Source organism: Crocuta crocuta, unplaced genomic scaffold (assembly GCF_008692635.1).
Source record: "Crocuta crocuta isolate KB4526 unplaced genomic scaffold, BGI_CrCroc_1.0 scaffold131, whole genome shotgun sequence".
NCBI classification, from domain to species: domain Eukaryota; kingdom Metazoa; phylum Chordata; class Mammalia; order Carnivora; family Hyaenidae; genus Crocuta; species Crocuta crocuta.
In genome coordinates, this window is record NW_027528977.1 from 7125980 (window position 1) to 7149916 (window position 23937).

Sequence of the window (23937 nt, forward strand, 5' to 3'; positions counted from 1 at the left end):
CAAGCCCTTCTGCCTTTCTCTATCCTGCTGCATGAAGCATGACTATGATGACTAGAGCTTCAGCAGCCATGATAAACCCATGAGGTGGCCTTACCTGTAAGCCATGTGTAGCAGAGCAGATAGATGGAATCTGGGTTCCAGATCACCATACCAGCTCTGGACTGACTACATTCAGAGACATAAATTTTATTTTATTTAAATGGCATTGCTATTTTAGATAGTCTAAGTTGCAGTGGGCATGAATTCTATATTATGCACAGGTTTTTGAGTTTTATTTAATACATAAAAAGGAACTCTTGCACAGAGGAATTATGGGATTACATTGTACTTTAAGATGGCTAAACTGAAAGTCATATGTTAAAAAGTTTTAAATGAGGAGTCACTGTTGGTAAGCCACTTGGCAATTATTTTAACATGTAGATAACAAGTAAAAAAGATTTGAACTACAGTTTGGCAATACAAATAAGGAAGTAAGTGAATATGAGAGATTAGGTGGAAGCTAAATCATTAGGGCTTGATGACTAATAGGATGTGAGAAGAATTGTAAGGGTGGGTATACAATAATCTCAAGGCTTTAAGCCTGTACAATTAGCAGTAGAGAGCTGACATGAGGACAGTAAGATGGAGGAATAAGGGTAGATGATCTGTGCTCTTCTGGGCAACTGATTATAATTTACCTGTGAGGCAGCCAAGTGGAGAGATCTATAGTCCAGACTTATGAGGCAGGTATTAGGAAATGGATAGGATATGGAAATGAAGATTTCAGATCCAACTACTATCACTGATATTCAAAGCCATAAAATTTCAAGAGGAAGAGTACTGAAGGGAAAAAAAAAAAGAGTCAAGGGAGATCTTTGGACAAATTCCATTGTTAGGGGCAAGAAGTAAAGAAGAAAGAGTAAATAAGACAGAAGGAGATTCAGGGAAACACTACAATGGAATTCAGATATGTGTATAATCTGGGGTGTAAATGTGTTCTCTGAGAATTGTCCATTAATCACAGCCCCGACTGAATCAGTAGGTCCAGCTTCTATATTAGTACCATATGACTCTACCTCCCTGACTGTAGCTTCTTGGGTCACAACACCCATCTGAATCAAGCTAGGCCAATCTAATCCTCTCTACAGGGATTTTAAATAATTAGCTGATGCTTTAATTAGTTGATGTTAGAGCTAAACGGAGATGTTAGAGTCATGTAGAGCCAAGGGTGGTTTTGCTGAAAGGCCGTTCAAGACAACAAAGGACCCCAAAACAGAAAGCTACTTGCTCGCCATTGAAGCACCCAATCAATGTTTGTTGGATTATTTACTAATGTATAGCCAGAGCCCCTATTGTTTCATGCTTAAAGTCTAGTATAGATACAGACTACATCTGTCAAGTTGACCATTTTATCTTCTGTATCAATTAGAGAACATAATGAGTACTGAATGAATGAATGAGGTCTGGCTATGCCTTCTGCTCTCAGGTTCCACCAGACAACCCTGTATCCTTCCCTTACATTTTCCTTCTGTTGAGTGAATTTGACATTGTGTCTGTTCCATGCAAACAAGCAATTCTAGACTGAAATAGCAAAGAACAGAATGAAGAATGAGACCATGACCAAATACACATCTGCAGGGAATCAAAACTAAGGACAAAGAGACCATTAGAGTTAATGTTTAGAAAGTGAATGGAAATCTTTTTTTTTTTAATGTTTTATTTATTTCTGAGAGAAAGAGAGAGAGAGAGGCAGCATGAGCAGGGGAAGGTCAGAGAGAGAGGGAGATACAGAATCCAAAGCAGGCTCTAGGCTCTGAGCTAGCTGTCAGCACAGAGCCCAGCGTGGGGCTTGAACCCACCAACTGTGAGATCATGACCTGAGCCAAAGTCAGACACTTGACTGAGCCACCCAGGTGCCCCTATGAGTGGAAATCTTTAAGACAGTAGTTTCACTAGTGAATCACTGATACTGAGTTAAGTTTAGGGATAAGAAAAACCTGATGTCTGAAAAACATTCCGTAAAATGCAAGCACACAGAGCTTATAAGGTCTCTGTAAGTAGTGCCTGTTTTGGTCATAAATATTGTGTGGAGCCTGAGAGTCATTTGACTCCTGGCTGCATGACCTCCATGGCCATACACTGAGCTGCCTCTCCTGTACTGCATTTTGAGTAGCTACCTGCTGGGTGACACAATCTGGAAGTATGGATAAGTTAACACCTATGGGGTGAATCTTGATGAAGGAAAATGCTGGACAGAAAGGAACAGATGATATGAATAACCGTCCTCATTTCTCCATTCTGTGGACTGCTGTGAGCTGTGGCTTCTCCTTGAAACCTGTCTTAAGAAGTCCCATATGCCAAATATGAACATGTCTCGCCTGTGTCTCATTATGGCAAGTTGCTATTTAAGTGCTCCAGGAGGTAATGCATCAAGGTTCCCAGCCTCGTTTTCCTTTTTTTTTTTTTTTTTTTTGCCTTTTTAGTGAATTGACCTTGTATACCCTACACATAAAGTATTAGAATTTTAATCTTCCTCTCAAATTCTAGCCCCTAGAGACTTGGGCTAAGACAGTGGTATAAGCTCAAGTATAAAAGACTTGTGGCTTCTAAGATTTTGCAAGACTTTATGTGTTTTGTACAGACATCCTCATCAGTAGCTATTGACCTCTCATTTGAGATAATACATTCTAAAAGAAGCTACATTTAATACATAATTGCAAGGGTTCATGCTCTTTATGGCCATCTAGATCCTAAGTTACCATATTTTTGGCTAAATCATCTATAGCCATTCCCAAATGCTATAATACATAGGTCTCAGGCTAAAATTAACAGACCTGCTTAAAATTTAGAATTTTACTTAAAGGCTTACAATAATTCAGATAAATGAAAAACAAAGACTATAGATAGAATAAACAAATGATCAGAATATAAATGTAAGTCTAGAAAAGTTTCTTCTTGCTGCTGACAACACATAGAGTCCATACTACAAAGTTAAATTGTATTATAAATGTCTACTTATAAAAATCGGTAATATTATATTAAATATGTACATGCACAGTATTTTTAAATATTTAGAGCATGTATTTGTAGAGTACATTTTACTATCTATAAAAGTGTCAAAAACATTAATAAAAAGAAAAAATTGGGGGCTTATTAACATTTTAGGAAACTGAAGACTCTAGCCTCCCAGATATTAAAAAAACACTCAAGCAGCTTCTATGAAAAAGATGTAAAACAACCTAATAGCTTGACTAAATCTTCCTAATGTAAGACTTACATTCCATTTAAGTCTTTCCCGTCAGCTAAAATAAATGTATATATTTTATGTAAGTCTTCAAAATCAACTCTGAGATGAAGTAGAAAAAGCAAAACAGACTATACACAATAAAATAAGCTTAGTTATAAAAGAAAATTGTAACAAAATAGTAATACTCTGAACCAGTAATCCATTGTAAGACTGTGTGATTTTTCTCTTTGGTCCAGAATAGACTTCAGTACCTCATTTGAAGGATTTACATCAGCTCTAAAGATGTCTCTAATAGAATCCACACTAGGCCTGCAAAAATTCATATTTCTAAGGAAGAATAAGTAAAGCAAATACAAGATGAGGCATAGGACAATTCATGTGACACCTAAGAAGAAAAACAAGGGTGATGTCCCTTCATGCAAGACAGTTCTCTGCTTCATCTCAAACAGCTTGTGCCAGGAACCGAATCTGGTTTCCCTTGGTACAGGGGGGCATGGAAAGAAGGCCAAGTATGTTTTCTAAGTGACTCTGCAGTAAGAAAAACCCAGGACTTCCCAGAAAGAGAGAAAAGAGAAAATGAGTTGTCAAGGTAATATCTGAAGAGACAATATCAGATAATTTGTCAAGAATTATGACACAGTCCACAGATTTAAAAGGTCTGAGAGATCCAAGGAGAATAATTGTTTCAAATTACATTCTGACACACCACAGTAAACTGCAGAAAGTGGAAAACAAGAAACTTTTGAAAGCACACAAGTGGGGGAACACAGATTAATATTAAAGAAACAACATCAAAATTTCACCTAACTTCTCAATAGCAATAATGAAAGTTATGAGTGGAAGGACATCAATCTGCTGAGGGGAAAAAAGGAATTAAGAAATAATTATCAATAATAAAACATGATTATCAGTATGGATTGAGTTAAAAACATAACACTGACTTACAAAACCAGAGATAAATGAATTAAGTATAATTACATTTTTATCTACATGGAAAATGCAATTTTATGTTCATGTATGTCAAAGTAGAAAAATGAACAGAAATGAGAGAACAATTATTTTAGTTGGGAGGACACATGGTCAAAGATTTTCAAGTTTATCTGTTGATCTATTCTTTATTAAAGAAAGGTATATGAAACAAACATAACCATATGTCACAATGCAAGTTTTATTATGTATTCTATAATTCTCTTCATTTCAAGTTTTTAAAATTTTCTTAAAATCACACACAATTTTTAAATTATCAACAAACTCTGATCTAGTGACTTCATTTTAGAAACTTTATCCCAAGGAAATAATTTCAAATGCAGGAATTTTCTCTTGCTTAATTTGAAATAACAAAGGACATAGAAATAACCGAAGTGCTTCATAATACAGTAATTATTAAATACTTTCTCTTATGTATTTCATAGATTATTATGGCAAGTTAATAGACATATATGTTTACAGGAGAAATTCTTATTTTAAACAAAAAGTATAGAATTCAAAATGTTAGAAATATATGATCATTGCAAATTATGAATCTATTTATTTACAAAATAGTAAACCTTAACGTTTTTATCCTTACTTATAGAACTATATATGATTTTTTTAAGTGTTGATAATAATCTATACTTTCTAAATTCTACAAAGCATATGGGTCTGCTAGTTTAATAACATGAAAACTTTTTCAAACTTACTTTGGTTTATTACTCTTTCTTTTCCTTAAATTTTGAAACTTCATCCTCAAGAGTTTTTCATGATAAGAGGAAGATATCACTCCTAACTTATTAATCATGGGTGATTTGTTGACAGCCATATTCACAGACCATACACCTAAAGAAAAAACATTAAATTCTGTATTAGAATACAAATGCACTCACAGTACCAAATAATACATTACATGCAAATTCATGATTTGTGAGAAAAGGGTGATAAAAAGGAAAATCAGGCAGAAGAAAGAAATTACATGAAGGAAGAATTTAAATTTAATTTAAAATGTCAGACCCAAGAGTCAAACCCAACTTTGAATTAAAAACTCATGTGCTTTCTATTATGTTACTATTTAAAACTTATCCTTTTATATAATATTTAGCTTTTATTATACTTCAGCTGTTTTATCAGCAAAACCACTGGAAGATCATGGCATTGTAGTTCAGAGGATACAATCAAACTGATTTACTTTACTGCTCTTTGCCTCAGTTTCTGCACTTGTACAATGGGAATACTACCTCCTTACAGTGTTGCTGTAAGAAATAAATAGGTCCAGGGGCACCTGGGTGGCTCAGTCGGTTAAGCGTCCAACTTCGGCTCAGTTCATGATCTCACAGTTCATGGGTTCGAGCCCCATGTTGGGCTCTGTGCCAACAGCTCAGAGCCTGGAGCCTGCTTCAGATTCTGTGTCTCCCTCTCTCTCTGACCCTCCCCTGCTCTCGCTGTCTCTCTCTCTTTCAGAAATAAATAAAACAGTAAAAGAAAAAAATTTTTTAAAGAAAGAAAGAAATAGGTCCATAAATGTAGACTGCTTAGAACTGAGCATGGCATTGAGACTAGGAAGCTTTCTGTGGGGGCTTGTGATCACTATTAGACTACTATGCTTTCTATTTTTTAAAATTACTTGTAATTTTTTTTGGCTTCTGTCTTTTTATCATTTAGATTATGCTTTCCCTGCTTGCCCTCACATCCAGATGTATTTTCCTTTTCAAGTATGTCTGAATACATTTTATAAGTAGAAAGTACTATTAGTACTAGAAATAGTAATAAAAAATAGTACTAGAAAAATAGTACTAGAGAGTACTATTTTTGTTTGGTAGAGTATTTAAATAGCAAATGAAGTAATGGAGTAGGCAATCAAATTTTACATTGAATTATTTTGCATTTCATTTTTAAGCTAGCTAATTTTTAAAACTGATCATTATATTAGTCAAGGTCCTGGCAGGAAGCAGATGGCACACTCAAATGGAGTAAATGAATAAAAGCCTCAAAAGACATGTGTAGAGTTATTCAAATTAAAAACATACAATAGAATAAAACCTGAGATGGTGCCATTTTTGGGGTCTGGAAGAACTGGGTGGCCCAATCTTGGAACCTAGAGGAAGAGGGACCCAGAAAGAATAGCTTTGGAGAGTGGTGCTTAATAGAAAACGTTGGCCTTTGGTCTAGACATGCAACCAATCTGAGGTTGCCTGCTAAGAGGGATCCCAGAGAATAGAAACTTTGATCTCACTCTCCTGTCCTCCACTCCAATCACCTGTCGGTGCTTCCCATTAGCTAAACCAAACTAGAAGCCAGAGAAGGTATAAGGCAGAGTGAAGAAGGATGGGAAGTGGATCTGGAAGAGCAATGGGAAAATACCCAGCACAAATGGATTATAAACACAAAACATTATTATCTATTGCTATTAGTTATAGCAAGTTTGCTTCTAAGAATGTACATCCAGTAGAGTGTAAAGCAAATGTATTTTTTAAGTTTATTTATTTATTTTGAGAAACAGAGAATGTGAGCAGGGGAAAGAGCAGAGGGAGAAGAGAGAGAGAATTGCAAGCAGACTCCATGCTGTCAGTGCAGAGCCCCAAAGGGGACTCCACTCATAAACCATGAGATCATGACCTGAGCCAAAACCAAGAATCAGGTCCTTAAGATCAGATCCTCAAGAATCAGATTGAGCCACCCAGACACTCTGCAAATGTATTTTTAAGTCAGCAACTATGCTGGGCTATATATAGGGATGTTATTTGAGCAGCCCTAACTTTAATATAAAATACGTATTATTCCTCAACAGGACTAATATACTTAGGAGTTTAATTTTCAACAGTTAACGACATCACATTGGATTCACATTGGATATTTCTACCTTAAAAGGAACTCAGGAAAATAGCTACAAACAATTGTTAATGATGCACGATAAAGTGCACATAAGCATTGAAAAACAGTAATAAAGACATAGGGATATTCAAAACAGTTAATTAGATAAATGTAGCAACAAATGTTGGAAATTTACTATGTTGGTATTGTATTTGACAAGTATTTATTGTGAGTCATATAAAAATATGAAAATGCGATGTTTAATTACATTAAGACAAAGTCTTTTTCAAAATTTCTTTAATGTTTATTTTATTTTTGAGAGAGAGAGACAGGGCATGAGCAGGAGAGGAGCAGAGAGAGAGGGAGAAACAGAATCTAAAGCAGGCTCCAGGCTCTGAGCTGTCAGCACAGAGACCAGTGTGGAGCTCAAACCCACAAACCATGAGATCATGACCTGAACCGAAGTTGGACGCTTAACCGACCGAGCCATCCTGGCGCCCCACTAAAGACAAAGTCTTTAAGAAAAAAAGAAACCCATGATTCATAAAACATCACATATTTCAGAAATAGAGTTTAGAAATACGAATTTGAGTCAGACATACTCTAAGATAAATTAATTAAAAATTTTTAATTCCAAATTAATAGAAAGGAAAAAATACAGGCCACAGAGGAAGAAAAATAATTGAAGGGAAACTGAAAGCAAACCGGTCTTTGTGTGCACGTGTTAATAAGCATACTGACCTAAGGCTCTTAGCCATTTTGTGATACATTTCACAGGAATGACTACAGTTTGGCATGTTTTTTGAGATTTCAAGAAGTTCAAGACTAATTGTTTCAGAAATTATCTCTTAATCATTGAACCTATTTTCCAAAGATCGCACACATCTGCCGGTACTAGTGGTAAGTATTTGAGCCGTCTGCTCAACATGCAAGTTCCACAATACCATTCACTGATGAGACTCTCCCAGAATGAATGGGTGGAAAATGTCAAATTTTAGCAATTTGTTTCTATATGCTTACTCTCTATTTCTGCCTTATCTTGGGAGTATCTATCTATCTTGAGAGTAACAGTGCCAGTGCTTGATCAACACTAGTTCATTATTCACACACTAAATGAATAGCATTGTGATGTAGAAGAGAGACATATGACTCCCCAGGGTATTTTATTCGTTAGGATTGCTTTTCATGAAGAGTAAAATAAACAGTAACAAATAAACTCGAGTTTCTAAAAAGAAAAGATGAAGGTCTTCAAAAAAGTTTCCCATTGTGATGGTAGGATTAAATCCTCAGCGGGGTAAATAAACAAGGAAAACAAGGTTTAAAATAACTCACCTCCCCCAAAGACATCTCAAAATAGAGAATCTAAAAATGGTATCAACTTTAGCAAAATTTTTAGTTTTTCATAAGAATATTCTTCATCAAATTCTCAGCAGAATCCAAAACCTGAAGCTATTGACAAGGAGTTGTTGTTGTTACTATTATTGTGTGTACAATCGAGCCTTTTTGCATTATATTAGGATAACTAGAGTTACATGTATTAACCATTAGTGGAGCCAACACACTATTTGATGAAAGATGTTGTTGAACCATTTATTAGAACCTACTAGGGGAATCATTTGGACCATTTTATTCCTTCTCAGGATAGTTACATGAAGGGATGTTGACTGGGGAATTGAATGAAAAGGGACAGACAGAGGCATATGTTATGCTCTTTATTTACCCCAGACCACCTTATACCAAGAACAGAAAAAATGAGGACAGAAATTTTTCTTTTTCTGCTTTCAAGACACATTTCTTTTACACTGTTGGGAAATCACAGTCATTAAATGCAAAGAGATTAGAATGCACTTGTTAAATTGGATTATCTCACTTTTATATCATTGTCAAGAAATAGCCACTTTGTCTTGAATCAGCAAAACAAGATGTAATTTTAAGATGGGCTTTTTATTATAAGTTAAATAGGGATCTTTAAAATTTAAATATCCTTGTATTCTCTATAGTACCCAAAATGCATGATGCTGACTGAATTTGTGGATTGAAATGAAAACAAAATCTTAAGTGAATAAAAATGATCTTAAAACTTGGATTTTTAAATAAAGACTTCCTTCAAATGATGAAATGAAAAAAGGAAACCATTATTTTTGACAGCAACTACTTCTTGGACCAACCTCTTCACTTGCTCAAATTTTCTTCCTTTAGACAGCTCTCTACCACAGAGGATGGGCGACAATAATTCACATTTCCTCTACCACTTTCCAGGGATTTTTTCCAATAATTTAAGCAAATTCTACAGGTTTACCTTGCATATTTATCTGAAGTGGGCAAAAAGACAGTGTGATTTTACCTTTTCACTTTTATCAGATATGATTTTATATTAAATTATATTCACCCTTAAATTTATTCCAGTAAAGAAAACACAATATCTGGAACCTAGTTTCTGTTGTCTGGGTACTGAGTTAATCTTCCCAAGGCTGACAATGATTTCTAGGTGAACAATTCCATTAAAAGTTTTTCAGTACTGATCTCACCTAGTCCCTATATACTAACTGACTCTGCCTACCATCCCTTCTAGAAATAAGTGTCTTCTTTTTTCATTTATCATGACACTCCTTCTTTGGCTTATTGCCCTACTTCTATGAGGTCTCTCTCTCTCTCACTCCTGTGTGGGGTAGTAGAGAACCATGCACATGAAGGAACATTTAAACAGCTTGCTTTAAATTCTGGCTCCAGCACAGATTACATCTCTGTCACTGTGCAAATTACTTAACTGCCAGGTACCTTAGTTTCCTCATCTGTAAACAGGGATTAGAGTAGTATCTCCCATTAAGCAATCATTACTATCCAAGTGAAGAGTAATATTCATCACTTACTATTAGCTCTTTGTATAATATTCTTCTAACTAGTCACATAAATGCATTAAGTAATAAACACTTAAGGCATAAAAATGTTATATAACTAACACATCACAATGTATGAGCTTAATTAACTGATAATTGTTAAATCTGAGCTGAAAGTAAATGAAGATTAATTTACGAACCTCTTAACTTTTCTGCATGATTGAAGTTTTTTATAATAAAATGTTTTAAAGCATTGATTCACACTTACATAGATTTAACTGACTTCTTCCCAGCATTTAATTAACATGTCACGAGGCCAAAGGGGCACGTGCACCCCAATGTTTATAGCAGTGCTATCAACGACAGCCACAGTATAGAAGGGGCCCAAATGTCCACCAATGGATGAGTGGATAAAGAAGATGTGGTGTACATATGAAATGGAGTATATCAGCAATCAAAAAGAATGAAATCTTGCCATTTGCAACTACATGGATGGAACTAGAGGGTATTATGCTAAGTGAAATTAGTCAGAGAAAGACAAATATCATATGACTTCGCTCATATGAGGACTTTAAGATACAAAACAGATGAACATAAGGGAAAAGAAGCAAAAATAATATAAAAACAGGGAGGGGAACAAAACATAAGGGATACTTAAATATGGAAAACAGGGGCAGCGGGGTGGCTCAGTCGGTTGAGCGGCCGACTTCAGCTCAGGTGATGATCTCACAGTTTGTGAGTTCGAGCCCCGCATCAGGCTCTGTGCTGATAGCCTGGAGCCTGCTTCCGATTCTGTGTCTCCCTCTCTCTCTGCTCCACCTCTGCTTGTACTCTGTCTCTCAAAAAATGAATAAACATTAAAAAAATTTAAATATGGAAAACAAACAGAGGCTTGCTAGAGGGGCTGTGGAAGGGGGGGTGGGCTGAATGTGTAAGGGGCTTAAGGAATCTACTCTAAAATCATTGTTGCACTATATGCTAACTAACTAGGATATAAATTTTAAAAATTAATTGATTAACTTAAAAAAAGTCACAAGGCCATATAGGAAAATATGATATATATCAGATTTACTCTAATCATTTAATCAACCTCAAAACAGACATAATACCTAACATTATGATAACCAAAAGAATAAACAAAACATTTAAACAAAAACTGCTTTTAAAATTGGTAATACATAGCCACCTGGGTTGCTTAGTTGGTTAAGCGGCCAACTTCAGCTCAGGTCATAATCTCACAGTCCATGGGTTCGAGGGGAGGTTGGGCTCTGTGCTGACAGCACAGAGCCTGGAACCTGCTTTGGATTCTCTCTCTCCCTCTCTGTCTGCCCCCCCTCTGCTTGCACTCTGTCTCTCTCTCTCTGTCTCTCAAAAATAAATAAACATTAAAAATAAATTTAACTGCTAATACAATTATTTAAATTAGCTTGTCATTTTCTTTTCTTCTTATTCTTTCTCCCCAGAATATCTTCCTAAGGTTTTCCATAATTTTATTATTTTTATGCTTATTTATAGTTTCATTAATCTTAGGAGATCCTACACAAAACAGATAAATTTTTAGAGCACTCAAGGTAACAGGATTTGGATCACTATAGGAAAATAAATTAACAGGAAAATCTCACCTATTAACATTGCTGCCAAAATTCTAAAAAAAAAAAAAGAACAAGGAAACCAAATCCGCGATACCAATAAAAACTAATCCATTATTACTGATATGAATTAGTCTAGAAGAGCAAGGATGATTTAATATTATAAAAATCTATTACCACAGGCCGTAACATTGATGGATTTAAGAAAAAAAAGTAGAAAATAGTTTTATATATGCCAAAGATGAATTCAAATTAAATCCAGTTTCCATGCATGATTATTAAAAAACAAAAACAAAAAAACCTCTGCAAACTAGGAATGTCAGTTTTCTTTAATTTAATTAAAACTACCTAAGAAAAACTAAAAGAAACATGATAATTAACAAAATTTTAGAAGCTTTATCTGAAAAGCCAAGAACAATACAAAAGATATACATGTTCTCACTAATTAACTCAACATTTTATAGGCAGTCCTGGCCAACAAAAATACTGTATAAGGAAAGGAAAAATGGGCTACAAATATGGGGGGGAAGGTACAGTATTTTTATTTGAAAATACATTAAAAATCTCAGAACAATCTATGCACAGAAAAGTAGATTACATCCAGTAATACAAAAAAGATTTTGGAATAAACAATATAAAAAAATAGTGATGTGGGTTCCAGTACCTTTAATAAAAGTGACTAATTAATACAGCCTTTAGGTACCTGTCATTAAAAACAACTTTGTAGCACTAAGAAATTTGAAATCCAAGAAATTATAGAGGAAAAACCCTGAGCTAAACTACTGGGGAACTGAAGGACTATTGTGAGCTGGTGTGTGCCAGGTGGAGAAAGGGGTGAGCAGTGTGGCTCTGAGAAAATAAATTAGTAACAAGAAATTGAGTCACACTTTCTTAACTACTTATACATCAGGTAGTCAACAACAAAAAAGAAAATCAGCTAAGGTACAGAAGATTTAAACGATATAATTAATATAATGTACCAAACAAACCAAATTAGCTCTGTATTTCATCATTAAAGAACATGCATTCTTCCCAAGCACACAAGTACAATTTCCAAAAATTGACCATATTCTAGCCTAGAAAATGAGTCTTAATAAATTATGAAAAGTAGGTAATCTACGTAAGTAGATTATATTTCTTGGCATCAAAACATGAATTAATCAGAAAATTACAATAAAAGATAAATTTCCTATATACTAGGAAATAGGAAACTCAATTCTAAGTCACCTCTGGATCAAAGAAGAAATAACAAAAGAATTTCAAAATACTTAGAACTAAATTATAATAAAAACATTGCATATAAAAACTTACAGGATTCTTCTTAGTACTAGAAAGCAAGCTACTGCCACATGCACCAAGAATACACTGAGTGAAAGAAGACAAACAAAAAAGTGCGCATACCATATGATTCCAAATATATGAAGTTTAAGAACAAGCAAAGCTAGGGGCGCCTGGGTGGCTTAGTTGGTTAAGCGTCCGACTTTCACTTAGGTCATGATCTCGCGGTTCGTGGGTTCGAGCCCCGCGTCGGGCTCTGTGCTGACTGCCAGCTCAGAGCCTGGAGCCTGCTTCAGTCTGTGACTCCCTCTCTCTCTGACCCTCCCCTGCTCACGCTGTCTCTCTCTCTCTCTCCTAGAAATAAATAAAATATTTTAAAAAATCAAAAAAAAAAAAAGAACAAACAAAGCTATTACATGGTGATGATCTGTGGGAGGATGGGATGTGAGACTGGAGATTGAATGCAAAGTATAGATGGAAATGTTATATATTGGAGGTGCTGACATGAGTGTAAATATGTATCAAAAGTCACTGTAGCTGACTATGTTTTTCAAAACACTACAACAGTATCGCCCATACTCTGTGTTGTTCTGCAGTGTGGCCTTGTATCTCCCTCACAAGAGATGGAGTCTAATTACTCTCCCCATGAATCTGGGCCTAACTTAGTGACTTGCTGGACTAACAGGATGTGGCAGAAGTAACACTTGGGACAATGAAGCTAGACCATAAAAACCTTGCTGTTTCCTGGTAGGTCTCCTAAGGATGTTCTCTCAGAGTCCAGCCACCATGTTGGGAGGTCAACAATCACACGGAAAGGCAGGCATAAGAGCTCTGGTTGACAGCTCTGGCTGAACACCCAGCCAGGCTCCCAGGCGACCGGACAGCAAGTGGCAACGGCCAGCCATGCAAGTGAGCCATTTGGATGTCCAACCCTCCAAGCCTTTAGATGACTAGAGCCTCACCTGACATCTAACTGAAATCAAAGGAAAGACCCATAATGAGAATTACCCAACTGTGTATAATCAACTTCAGAACCATGAGAGTTGATTTTTAAAAAATTATTTGTCACTAAGTTTTAGAATGGTTGTTACTAGAAATAGATACCCAGAATACTCATTGAACTGTACAATGAACATTCATGCATTTCACTATATGCAATTGTTACTTCAATAAAAATAAATTTTAAGAGAATATATTGTATCAGAATTAAATTTATTGGGGCGCCTGGGTGGCTCAGTCAATTAAGCGTCCGACTTCAGCTCAGGTCATGATCTCATGGTTCATGGGTTCCAGCCCCACATCGGGCTCTGTGCTGACTGCCAGCTCAGAGCCTGGAGCCTGTTTCAGATTCTGTGTGTCCCTCTCTTTCTGACCCTCTCCTGTTCATGCTGTCTTTCTCTCTCTCCCAGAAATAAATAAAATATTTTTTAAAAATTAGAATTAAATTTATTGACATAAAACTGAAGTAAAAATGACAATGGCTCAAAGAAGATTTAAAAAAAAAGTATATTTCTCCGATGTTCAACATTCTTTTAACTCCAAAGCTAGACAATTTAGGATCTGTTTTGCAGCTTCACAATCACAAGAAACCGAGGCTCCATCTAAATCTCCCTTTCATGGTTATGGTCAGGCCTCACCTTGCTTCAAGTTTTTCGCTAGCTTGTATAGCATCAAAACACTAGGGAGGCACTATTTGTCACTATGTGGTATTGATTCCCATCTTCAGAGGGGCTCTGTTAATCAAGCCTCCTTCTTTTTTATTTAAAAAAAGTGGGTTTTTAAAATGTTTATTCATTTTTTATAGAGATAAAGACAGAGCACAAGTGGGAGAGGGGCAGAGAGAAAGGGAGACACAGAATCCAAAGCAGGCTCCAAGCCGTCAGCACAGACTCTAACACAAGACTTGAACCCATGAACCATGAGATCATGACCTGAGCCCAAGTCAGCCACTTAACCACCTCAGGCACCTAGGTACCCCTTTTAAGCCTCCTTCTAATGCTTTCTGCCATTCTCCTAAGTCAGGAATATCATTATCTTTGTTCTGGACTAATACCATAACTCCTTATCTTCCAGTCTCCTTCTGAGTTCTCTTCTTCTGCCCTCATCTTTTACATGACTGCCAGAGTAACTTTTCCAAATATAAACCTCATGAGCCCTTTCCTCTTCCGCCAAGCCCCCTCTCCTGTTTAAGGCCCTTTAATATAGCCCTACTGCCAACAATAAAATCCAAACTCAGAGTAGGGACTATTCAGATTACTGAAGCATAAAGTTTGAGGATATGGATGATTATATTGGTAACAAGTGTATTTTTTAAATAACTAATTTTTTATTTGCCATTGCAAAATTAAATTATATGTATCAGTTATAAATCTTAATTATAAACATTTAGTGCAAAATATGATGGGAACTGAATTATCTCATCTGTTTGGGTTCCTATACTTACATTAAAAAACAACCAAGTGATCTGTTTTACCAAGAGGCATGAGGGGAAAATTGAGGAGATATAAAACCATGTCCTTTTGGAAATGGTTAAAAGACTAAAAATGTCCAGTTTGTAGAAGAGAAGTATGAGTGACTGAGTCTCATGGATGCCTCTTAAGAATGATGTCTTTATATATTCTAAGAGCTCTCCCTTTTGGTTTGTAGTTTTCTATTCTGAGGAGTCATATGTATATAGGCACTCTTCCTTGCCTGAATTTCTCCAAAGCAGAAACCTAAAACCTCCGTTAGTCTCTAGCTCCACCCCATCTTTAAAAAGCAAAAACAAAACATTAACCTCATTGAAGAGATGACAGTGGGTGCCCTGTAGGAGGAGAAAGCTTCGGGGATTGTGGAAAGAGATGTTTCCTGAGACTGGAAGGTAAAAGAGGTCATTCAGAGCCATCTCCTTTCTTGTAGCAGCATTGTCTGGAGATGACAGTACCATGGAAGAAATGTTTGTGTACTTCATCTTGGGAGACTGAAACTTCCATCATAGCAGAGGCATAAAAATCTTGTCCCAGTCTCATTATGGCCCAGAAGGTATTCCAAAAGAGAGGGGACCATATAGATGTGAAAACTGCCCCAGTGTCCCACGGTGATTCTCCAATGCTTTAGTGATACATAAGTACCAAGGACCTATGTATAACCCCAGGGCAGGGCAAGACTAATCAACACTAAGACTGAATATCTAACCAGTCAAGCAGAACAGATGCTTGGAGTATACATCATCAATTTAAAGTACAGAAATATTTCTTGCCTGGGTGGCTCAGTCAGTTAAGTGACCAACTTCATCTCTGGCTCAGGTCGTGATCTCACAGTTCGTGAGTTCGAGCCCTGCATCAGGCTCTGTGCTGAGAGCTCAAAACCTGGAGCCTGCTTCAGATTCTGTGACTGCTTCTCTCTCTCTGAACCTCCCTGTACATGCTCTATCTCTCTTTCTCTCTCAAAAATAAGTAAACATTAAAAAAATTTTTTTAAAGAAATATTTCTTGCAATATGTAAGTCCATTGACTATGATGCATAACTAGTATATGTATTTTAACTTTGTAGTACAAGTAAAATAATTATTCATAATTAATATGAAATGTGGATATTCAAAATCCTGGAAATCAATGTGTTTAAAGTATTTACAGATGATTTACAAAGCCTTGGACAATGAGGAAAATGCACTAAAAAGTACCATTTTCCTAAAAGTACCAAAATTTAAACAGGTACTACTTTCATTCATCACTCATGAATCACCAGTTCACTCATTTACTCAGGAAAATTGCAATGATCTGACACTTAAGTGATAAAGACCTACTCTGACTTAAATATCTTACATTTCCCTCACTTACTATGAAAGGATTTCAATTTATATGGAACCAGAGGATATGGAATGGAGAATCTCACTCATGCACCCTCAGGAAGGGAAACTCATGAAATGAAGAGACCAATTCCCCCACAAATGCCTGACTTAATAGAATACGGGAACTTATTTCTCCACCACTAAACATCCATCACAAATCTTCCCCTAACCTCAAGCCAATGAATTTACTGCTTGGACTCTGGCTGGACCTCCCCCCTTCTTTGCACTCCTTTCCCATAAATATGGCCTGTCGCAAACATTCAATAAATCTGCCTGTAGTTTGCTATAGTTTGTGTTTCCCAAATTAAAATTCCTCTGCTATCCCTGAATAAACTCAATTTCTGATAATTCAAGCTTGCCTCAGTTTTCCTCTTTGCTTAGGTTGATATTCACCATTGGAAGCCATTTGGCTTTGATACAAACTACTAATGCGATCAATGGTCTGTGAAGAAGTTGCAAAAATGGATGCAATTGTCCATGAATTTTTTATTGGGTTTATGTTGTGTGCCAGCACTTTTTACACATTTGCAACATTCAACATACAAGATGAAATAAGGAAAATTATACACACAAACACACACTCACACACACACACACACACTTACTTATAAACTAGAAATAAAAGAATGTTTTTGACCATTTTATATTTAACACTATCAAACAATACATTATTCATTTTAAGTGGCTGCATTTAGGGAATTTGATTCAGTTTTCACAAAAATAAAAGCGCTAATGATGTTTGAGCTTCCTGTGTTTGAAAGGTAATTAAAATATGGTCTCTTCCTCAAAAAATTATAATCTGGAGAAAAAAGACAGGTCTACAAACCAACATTATTACATCTCAAAATACTGAATTCCCTATTAGGACTCCAGATGATTTTAAGAGGACAAAAAATGCCCAAGAAAAATATTCTGTCAATATGACATTCTATAAATATATGATGAGATCTAGAGAATAGTCAAATTTCTATTTAAATATGAAAAAGATGTTTTCCACCTCTCTGTCTCTTAACAGATCTCTTTATTTTGGCCCTGAATTCAAATAATGTAAATATATTTATCTAATGAGTGGAATACTTAAAAATTGAAAGTATTTAACACAATTCTTTCAGCACCAAACTATGAAATGGTAGTTTCATAAATAAGGTAGTCTTTAATTGTTCTTTCAGTAATTTAAAACAAGCATAAATCAAAATCTTTAGGTAATTCTTGAAGGAGCAAAAGAGTCATTAGAGAAGAAATAGGAATCAAAGAAATAATGGAATAAAACCCTGAAAAAAACAGACAAATTTTGGATTGAGAGAGCCAAAAAAATAAATAAATAAAGAAGGCTATGAAGAGTAAAAGCAAGTGACCGATGAACATATAAAACATATAAAATGATGCTAAACTTTCCAAGCAGGGCAGATGATTGAGTTTTGGTTCAATAAATGGGACAGAGTTGACCATGAAAAAATGAACACTGAACATGAGTGCCGATATTCAGAAGATTGATTATAGAAATATAAAAGCTTCATGGTACAAAATATCTGAATATCTTCATGAAAAGATTTCTGCCAAAAATTACACTGATGAATTTCCTAAGGTGATATCTGATGAAAACTTTAGTTCTGAACCTGATGAAAGAATTCCGTATTGCTGCTACATTCTGGAATAAGTTTAACCATGGCTGGGGAAAGATGTTTAACCATGGCTGGGGTTGTTTAGGACACTAAGCACTGGTTGGCTGTTTTTAGGGTACCAGTGTTATAGGATGAACTTGGCAGTAATAGAAAAGCCCAGTATTCACAGTATATGAAGGATATACACAAGTTGACCATGCATCACTAACCAAACAAAGTCTGAATAACCTGAAAAGTAGTTGAGTGACCTAGTTGAGTGACCTAGTAGTTGAGCTGAATAACCACTTCAAACCAGATGCATGAAGTCATTACAGGTAATCTGCACTAGAAGAAAACTGTAAAATTTATTCTTCTCAACAACTCAATATCCTCTCCTGGGCTTCTTGTAAAAGGTAATGGTTTCAGTATTTGTTCCCACCCAAACTCCTGTACACACACACAAAAAGTAACATTAGTGATAAACAAATGTGGCTGTGAAATTTATATTCTATAAATTTAAGTATAAATGTGTCTTAACTGTGGACTTGCTGACAGAGATCCAAGAATCCAAGAAGATCTCAATGAGATCAGTCTTGATGCCATAAACATCATGTACAAATTTATGTGTGCATATGTATTTCCAATTCTCTTGAGTATTTACAAGGAGTGAAATTACTGAATCATGTGATAACTCTATGTTTAACCATTTTGAAGAACTGCCATATTGTTTTCCAAAGTGGCTGCACTATCACATTGTCACTAGCAGCATGTAAGAGCTCCAATTTCTCCAAATACTCACCAACATTTGTCTTTTTATTTTTATTTATTTAAGTTATTTATTTTTTTTAATTTTTTTAAACTTTTTTTAAAATTATTTCTAGGAGAGAGAGAGGGAGACAGTGTGAGCGGGGGAGGGTCAGAGAGAGAGGGAGATACAGACTCTGAAATAGGCTCCAGGCTCTGAGCTGGCAGTCAGCACAGAGCCCGACGCGGGGCTCGAACCCACGAACCGCAAGATCATGACCTAAGCGAAAGTCGGACGCTTAACCGACTAAGCCACCCAGGTGCCCCAATTTAAGTTATTTATTTAAGTAATCTCTACTATACCCAATATGGGGCTAGAACTCATGATCCTGAAATTAAGAGTCACATGCTTATCCAACTGAACCAGCTTTTAAAAAAATTTTTTAAATAAAAAATTAATCTAATTGTTTTGATGAAAATATAAGCAAGATAAAGAGTACGCTGTTTAGGTTTGAATAGTAATTCCCAAACATGTTTTGTGAAATATAGATTCTTGGGATATAATTATGTCCTAAAAGCTTTTTGTTTTGAAATAAGTTTGGGAAATACTGTACAATTAAAACAAAATTAAATAGTTTTGCATACCCTAAGACCTCTAGGAGTGGTTAATATGTTGCTGTGCAGTGCAAATCTCCCCAGCAGCAGTGCAATGTGTAATTGTTACTACATTTGACCAGGAGGAACCTTTAGAATACTATCTACTAGAGTCACATGCAGGACACATTTTTGGAAATTCTAGTTGATAGCACTAAACCATTTACTAAGCAATTGTAACCAGGCACTTTATCAGAAGCTCTGGAAGGACAATGAACTTCAAGAGAAAAACACATACCAAGTTTATGATGCTAATGAATGATCCTAATAATGAATCAGATGTTCAATAAGAAGAGAGCATACAGAGTAGCTCTTACTGAAATAAAAATCTGGCACTCACCTTGAATCTAAAGATTTATGTGGGGCAGCAAAATAAAAAATGTTTTCTCATTGGAGAGATGTTTCAGCTCTTAAGATGGCTCCAGCAAGCTGTCTGAGTGCTTCGCAGTTCATCTGCAAATTGGCACAAATTAAAAAAAAATTTTTTTAACATTAAACCCTAGCGTGTTTTTTATGCTCTCGTTAAAACAATGTTGTAAAAGTACACTTTAAACGACAATTTCTGAGAACTAGACAATATTAAAATTATATCGAGTCTTTGGGTAGGTAATTTGATTAGAGAACTTAAGATTTAGACCTTAACCTTAAAGATCAAAAGATAAACTGATCAAAGACGACCAAAAGGATGGAATCCATTCAGATATATTTTTGAGATAAGGTAAATAAGGGGATCCGACCATCACTTTACCCTTCTCTCTCTCTCTCTCATACACACACCACACACACACACACACACACACACACACACAGATTTTTCCCAATCAATAGCTTATACCTTTTTTCCCCAGATAAATTGCCTTTTAAAAATCTTTTTATTTCACATCCTCAAGGTACCCTCCCCCCCCCACACACACACACACAGCTACACACTTCTCCAAACATTTGAACAATCTCTTTTGAAGTACAAAAGAGTCGATATTAAAAAAACTGGGAGGTGAGTGCAATTTCACCAACTATAGAAAGACTTGAAGACTCTCAAGCAACGCAAGGATGGTTCTGAATTAAGGGTTGCCAGGAGGACACACAATTTCAGTCCAGAGAAAATAACAAGGGTTTTCCCACTGATACCAATGAGGAAGTATCCCATTAATACCACACCTCCTTTAGTCTCCCGGAAAAAAAAAAGGAAAAGAAAAAGAAAGAGAAAAGGAAAAAAAAAGAAAAGAAAAGGCCATTTGCCTATCAAAAGACATGGTAGGGAAACCCCTACCTTCACCCTTGCTGCCCTCCAGGGAGTTTCCTCGCAACTGCTTTGATTCTTAGAGGCGCGGGAATAGTGCGCCTGGGCTAGGGGAGCGAGTATAGGCTCCTTCCTTCAGCCACAGCTATGGTATCTTAGAACGAGGGTCCCCGCTCCCATTTTGGAGTCTTTATGGGGTTCACGGCTGCCCTCATGGTGGGTGTAGCAACCTTAGTTCTCAAGTTATCAGATCATCAGAAGCAGGACTCACCGCGGTGCTAGGGGTCGCTGGGGATCAAGACTAGTTGCTAAGGACGCTGTGGAAGTCGCTTTAGAGACAGAAGGTTGCTCTTTTAGCTGCCGACCAGGGCTTAGCCAATCAGGACCTATAAATGCAATTCCACATTCCTTACCTCTCCTTCACTACATTGTGTTTAGTTTCCAACGAATAGATGCAACGAAGTGTGACTTATTAGCTTGAAAATACAATCATAAAGCACATGGTAAAGATTTGTTCTCAATACTGTACAGTGAATTTGCAGCCAGTAGCTGCAATGAAAAGAGGCTTGACAGTGCTTTCGTGTCTCCTCAACATTTTACATGCCTCCTCCCAAACTTTGCCCTACTCCCCCCCCAATGAAAAAAATAAACAAAATAGAAACAAAATGATTGCTGTATAAGGGTATGTTAGAAGGCTATGTCTTCTAGTCAAACTGTTGTTCCTAAACTCCTTTTACATAGAAAATCTAAATCTGCTAATGTCCTCTTTATTTAGGATAGTGGGTAAACAAAGCATCCAGGATGTTTTGTATGTACTAAGCACAAGAGGGTGAATTTAAACGCCAAAAAAAAAAAAAAATGCTTAACTTTTAAGGATAGGTTACAATAAAATTAATTTGAATCCTTATAAGATTCCCACCTACCAGTGCACGAGAAACTTCAAATATTCTACAGATGTTCACAGATGTTTCACTATATGGAAGAGCAATTCTGATTAAACTCAAAGCTAATGTACAGGTATTGTCCTAGTGAAATAACTTCCCTAAAAAAATTAAAACTTCATAAAAATAAAAAAATTAATAATTAAAAAATTCAAAAGAAAATTTAACTGATGTAAACTTGAATACATCAATACTGAATTATTTCTGTTCATAATAATTACCAAATAAGTTTTTTATTTTTTAGTACATTTTGATATTTAAAACAGAAATTATTGGTCCAAACCCATACAATGAACAACGCGAACAGTGAACTTTAACATAAACTACAAACTTTGGATGATTATGATGTGTCAGCCTAAGTTCATCAGCTGTAACAAATTACTACTCCAGTTGAGGATGTAGATAATCAGGGAGGCTAAGCATGTATTGAGGACAGGGAGTGAATGGAGATATCTACTTTTCTCTTAATTTGGTCATGAACTGCTTGAAAACTGCTTGAAAAATAATAATAAAGACTTTTAAAAATTAATTCTAAAAAATGATAAAGTTTAGAAAAAGAAATTACAGTACAGTTTCTTTGAAACATATTCCTCCTAATAGATCAGTAACTTGAAGGTAAGAATAAAAGTAAAATTGAGAAACACTAAAAACGATATATCTTAGGAAGCAGATCTTAGAGCCCCAGCCCACACAGAATGTGTTCTAAAAACAGAGAACAAAGATATAAATTAGAATAAAGAATAGCAGGGGAAAAAGCTTTTGATGAAAAAAAATACTTGAGACAGCAAATTAAGAATGCTTACTATATTCCTGCCATAGCAATATCTTTCTTGATATGATGCAAAGGAAATAAAAGTAAAAATAAACCATTGGGACTTCATCAAAATAAGTTTCTGCACAGCAAAGGAAACAATCAACAAACTAAAAGAAAACCTACTAAATGGGAGAAGACATTTGCTAATGATATATCCAATAAACAGTATCTGAAATACATAAATAACTTATACAACTAAACACTGAAAAAAAATCCAATTAAAAATCAGCAAGATATAAACAGACATTTCTCTAAAGAAGACATCTGGAAGATGGCCAACAAACACATGAAAAGATGCTCAATGTCACTCATCATCAGGAAAGTGCAAATCAAAACCACAATGAGATATCACCTCACACCTGTGCACTGCGGTCTGAATGCAAACTGGGTGCACTCACTGTGGAAAACAGTATACAGGTTCCTTAAAAAATTAAACATAATACTACCATAGTATCCAGTAATTCCACTACTGGGTATTTACCCAAAGAATATTAAAACACTAATTTAAAAAGATATATGCACTACTATGTTTATAGCAGCATTATTTACAATAGTCAAGATATGAAAGCAGCCCAAGTGTTCATGAATAGATGATTGGATAAAAAAGTTGTGATATATACATACATATATATATACACATATACATATATATACATAGACATATATATTATATATGCATATATATATATAAACGCACACAATGGAATATTACTCAGCTGTAAAAAAGAATGCGATCTTGCCATTTGTACTAACATGGACAGTTCTAGCATATACAATGCAAGTGAAATAGTCAGAGAAATACAAATATCATGCCATTTCACTCATGTGGAATTTAAGAAACAAAACAAATGGCAAAGGAAAAAGAGACAAAGAAACAAAAAAATATTTAAATACAGAGAACAAACTGATAGTTACCAGAGGGGAGATAAATGGGAGGATGGGTGAAATAAGGAAAAAAAGTGTTGGGGCGCCTGAGTGGTTCAGTCGGTTAAGCATCCGACTTTGGCTCAGGTCATGATCTCATGATTCGTGGGTTCGAGCCCCACGTCAGGCTCTGTGCTGACAGCTAGCTCAGAGCCTGGAGCCTACTTCAGATTCTCTCCCTCTCTCTCTGACCCTCCCCTGCTCACACTGTCTCTGCCCCGACTCTCTCTCTCTCAGAAATAAATAGAAAATTAAAAAAAGAAAAGAAAAAAAGTGTTTACCATATTCCAAATGAAATAAATATGGAAAAACTGCAATTTGATGGAATTTTTTAAATTATTTCATGAGATCTAGGAAAAACATTAACAAGCATTAAAGATACAAACTACTAAACAGATCACTCACAAAAAAATTTAAGTTTGGATAAAAGTTCTTCTTCAAGTATAAAAATCAGTTGATTCTTCAGAGTATTCATTA

At 35.6% G+C, this 23937-nt stretch overlaps 1 protein-coding gene across 3 annotated transcripts in view; it reads right to left on the bottom strand.

Moving 5' to 3' along the window:
• TMEM232 (transmembrane protein 232) overlaps positions 1–23937 on the bottom strand; it is a 201265-nt gene that overhangs the window by 171730 nt on the left and 5598 nt on the right. For 2 of the 3 annotated variants that reach the window (XM_077757168.1, XM_077757166.1), the window contains exons 2-3: positions 19882–19994; positions 4906–5041 (exon numbers count right to left, since the gene is read on the bottom strand). In XM_077757168.1, the coding sequence (XP_077613294.1) occupies positions 4906–5024 (119 nt within the window). In that variant the 5' untranslated portion in view covers positions 5025–5041; positions 19882–19994. Of the gene's footprint in view, positions 1–4905; positions 5042–19881; positions 19995–21052; positions 21131–23937 lie in introns of those variants that run through there. The other variant, XM_077757167.1, reaches the window with a different exon arrangement.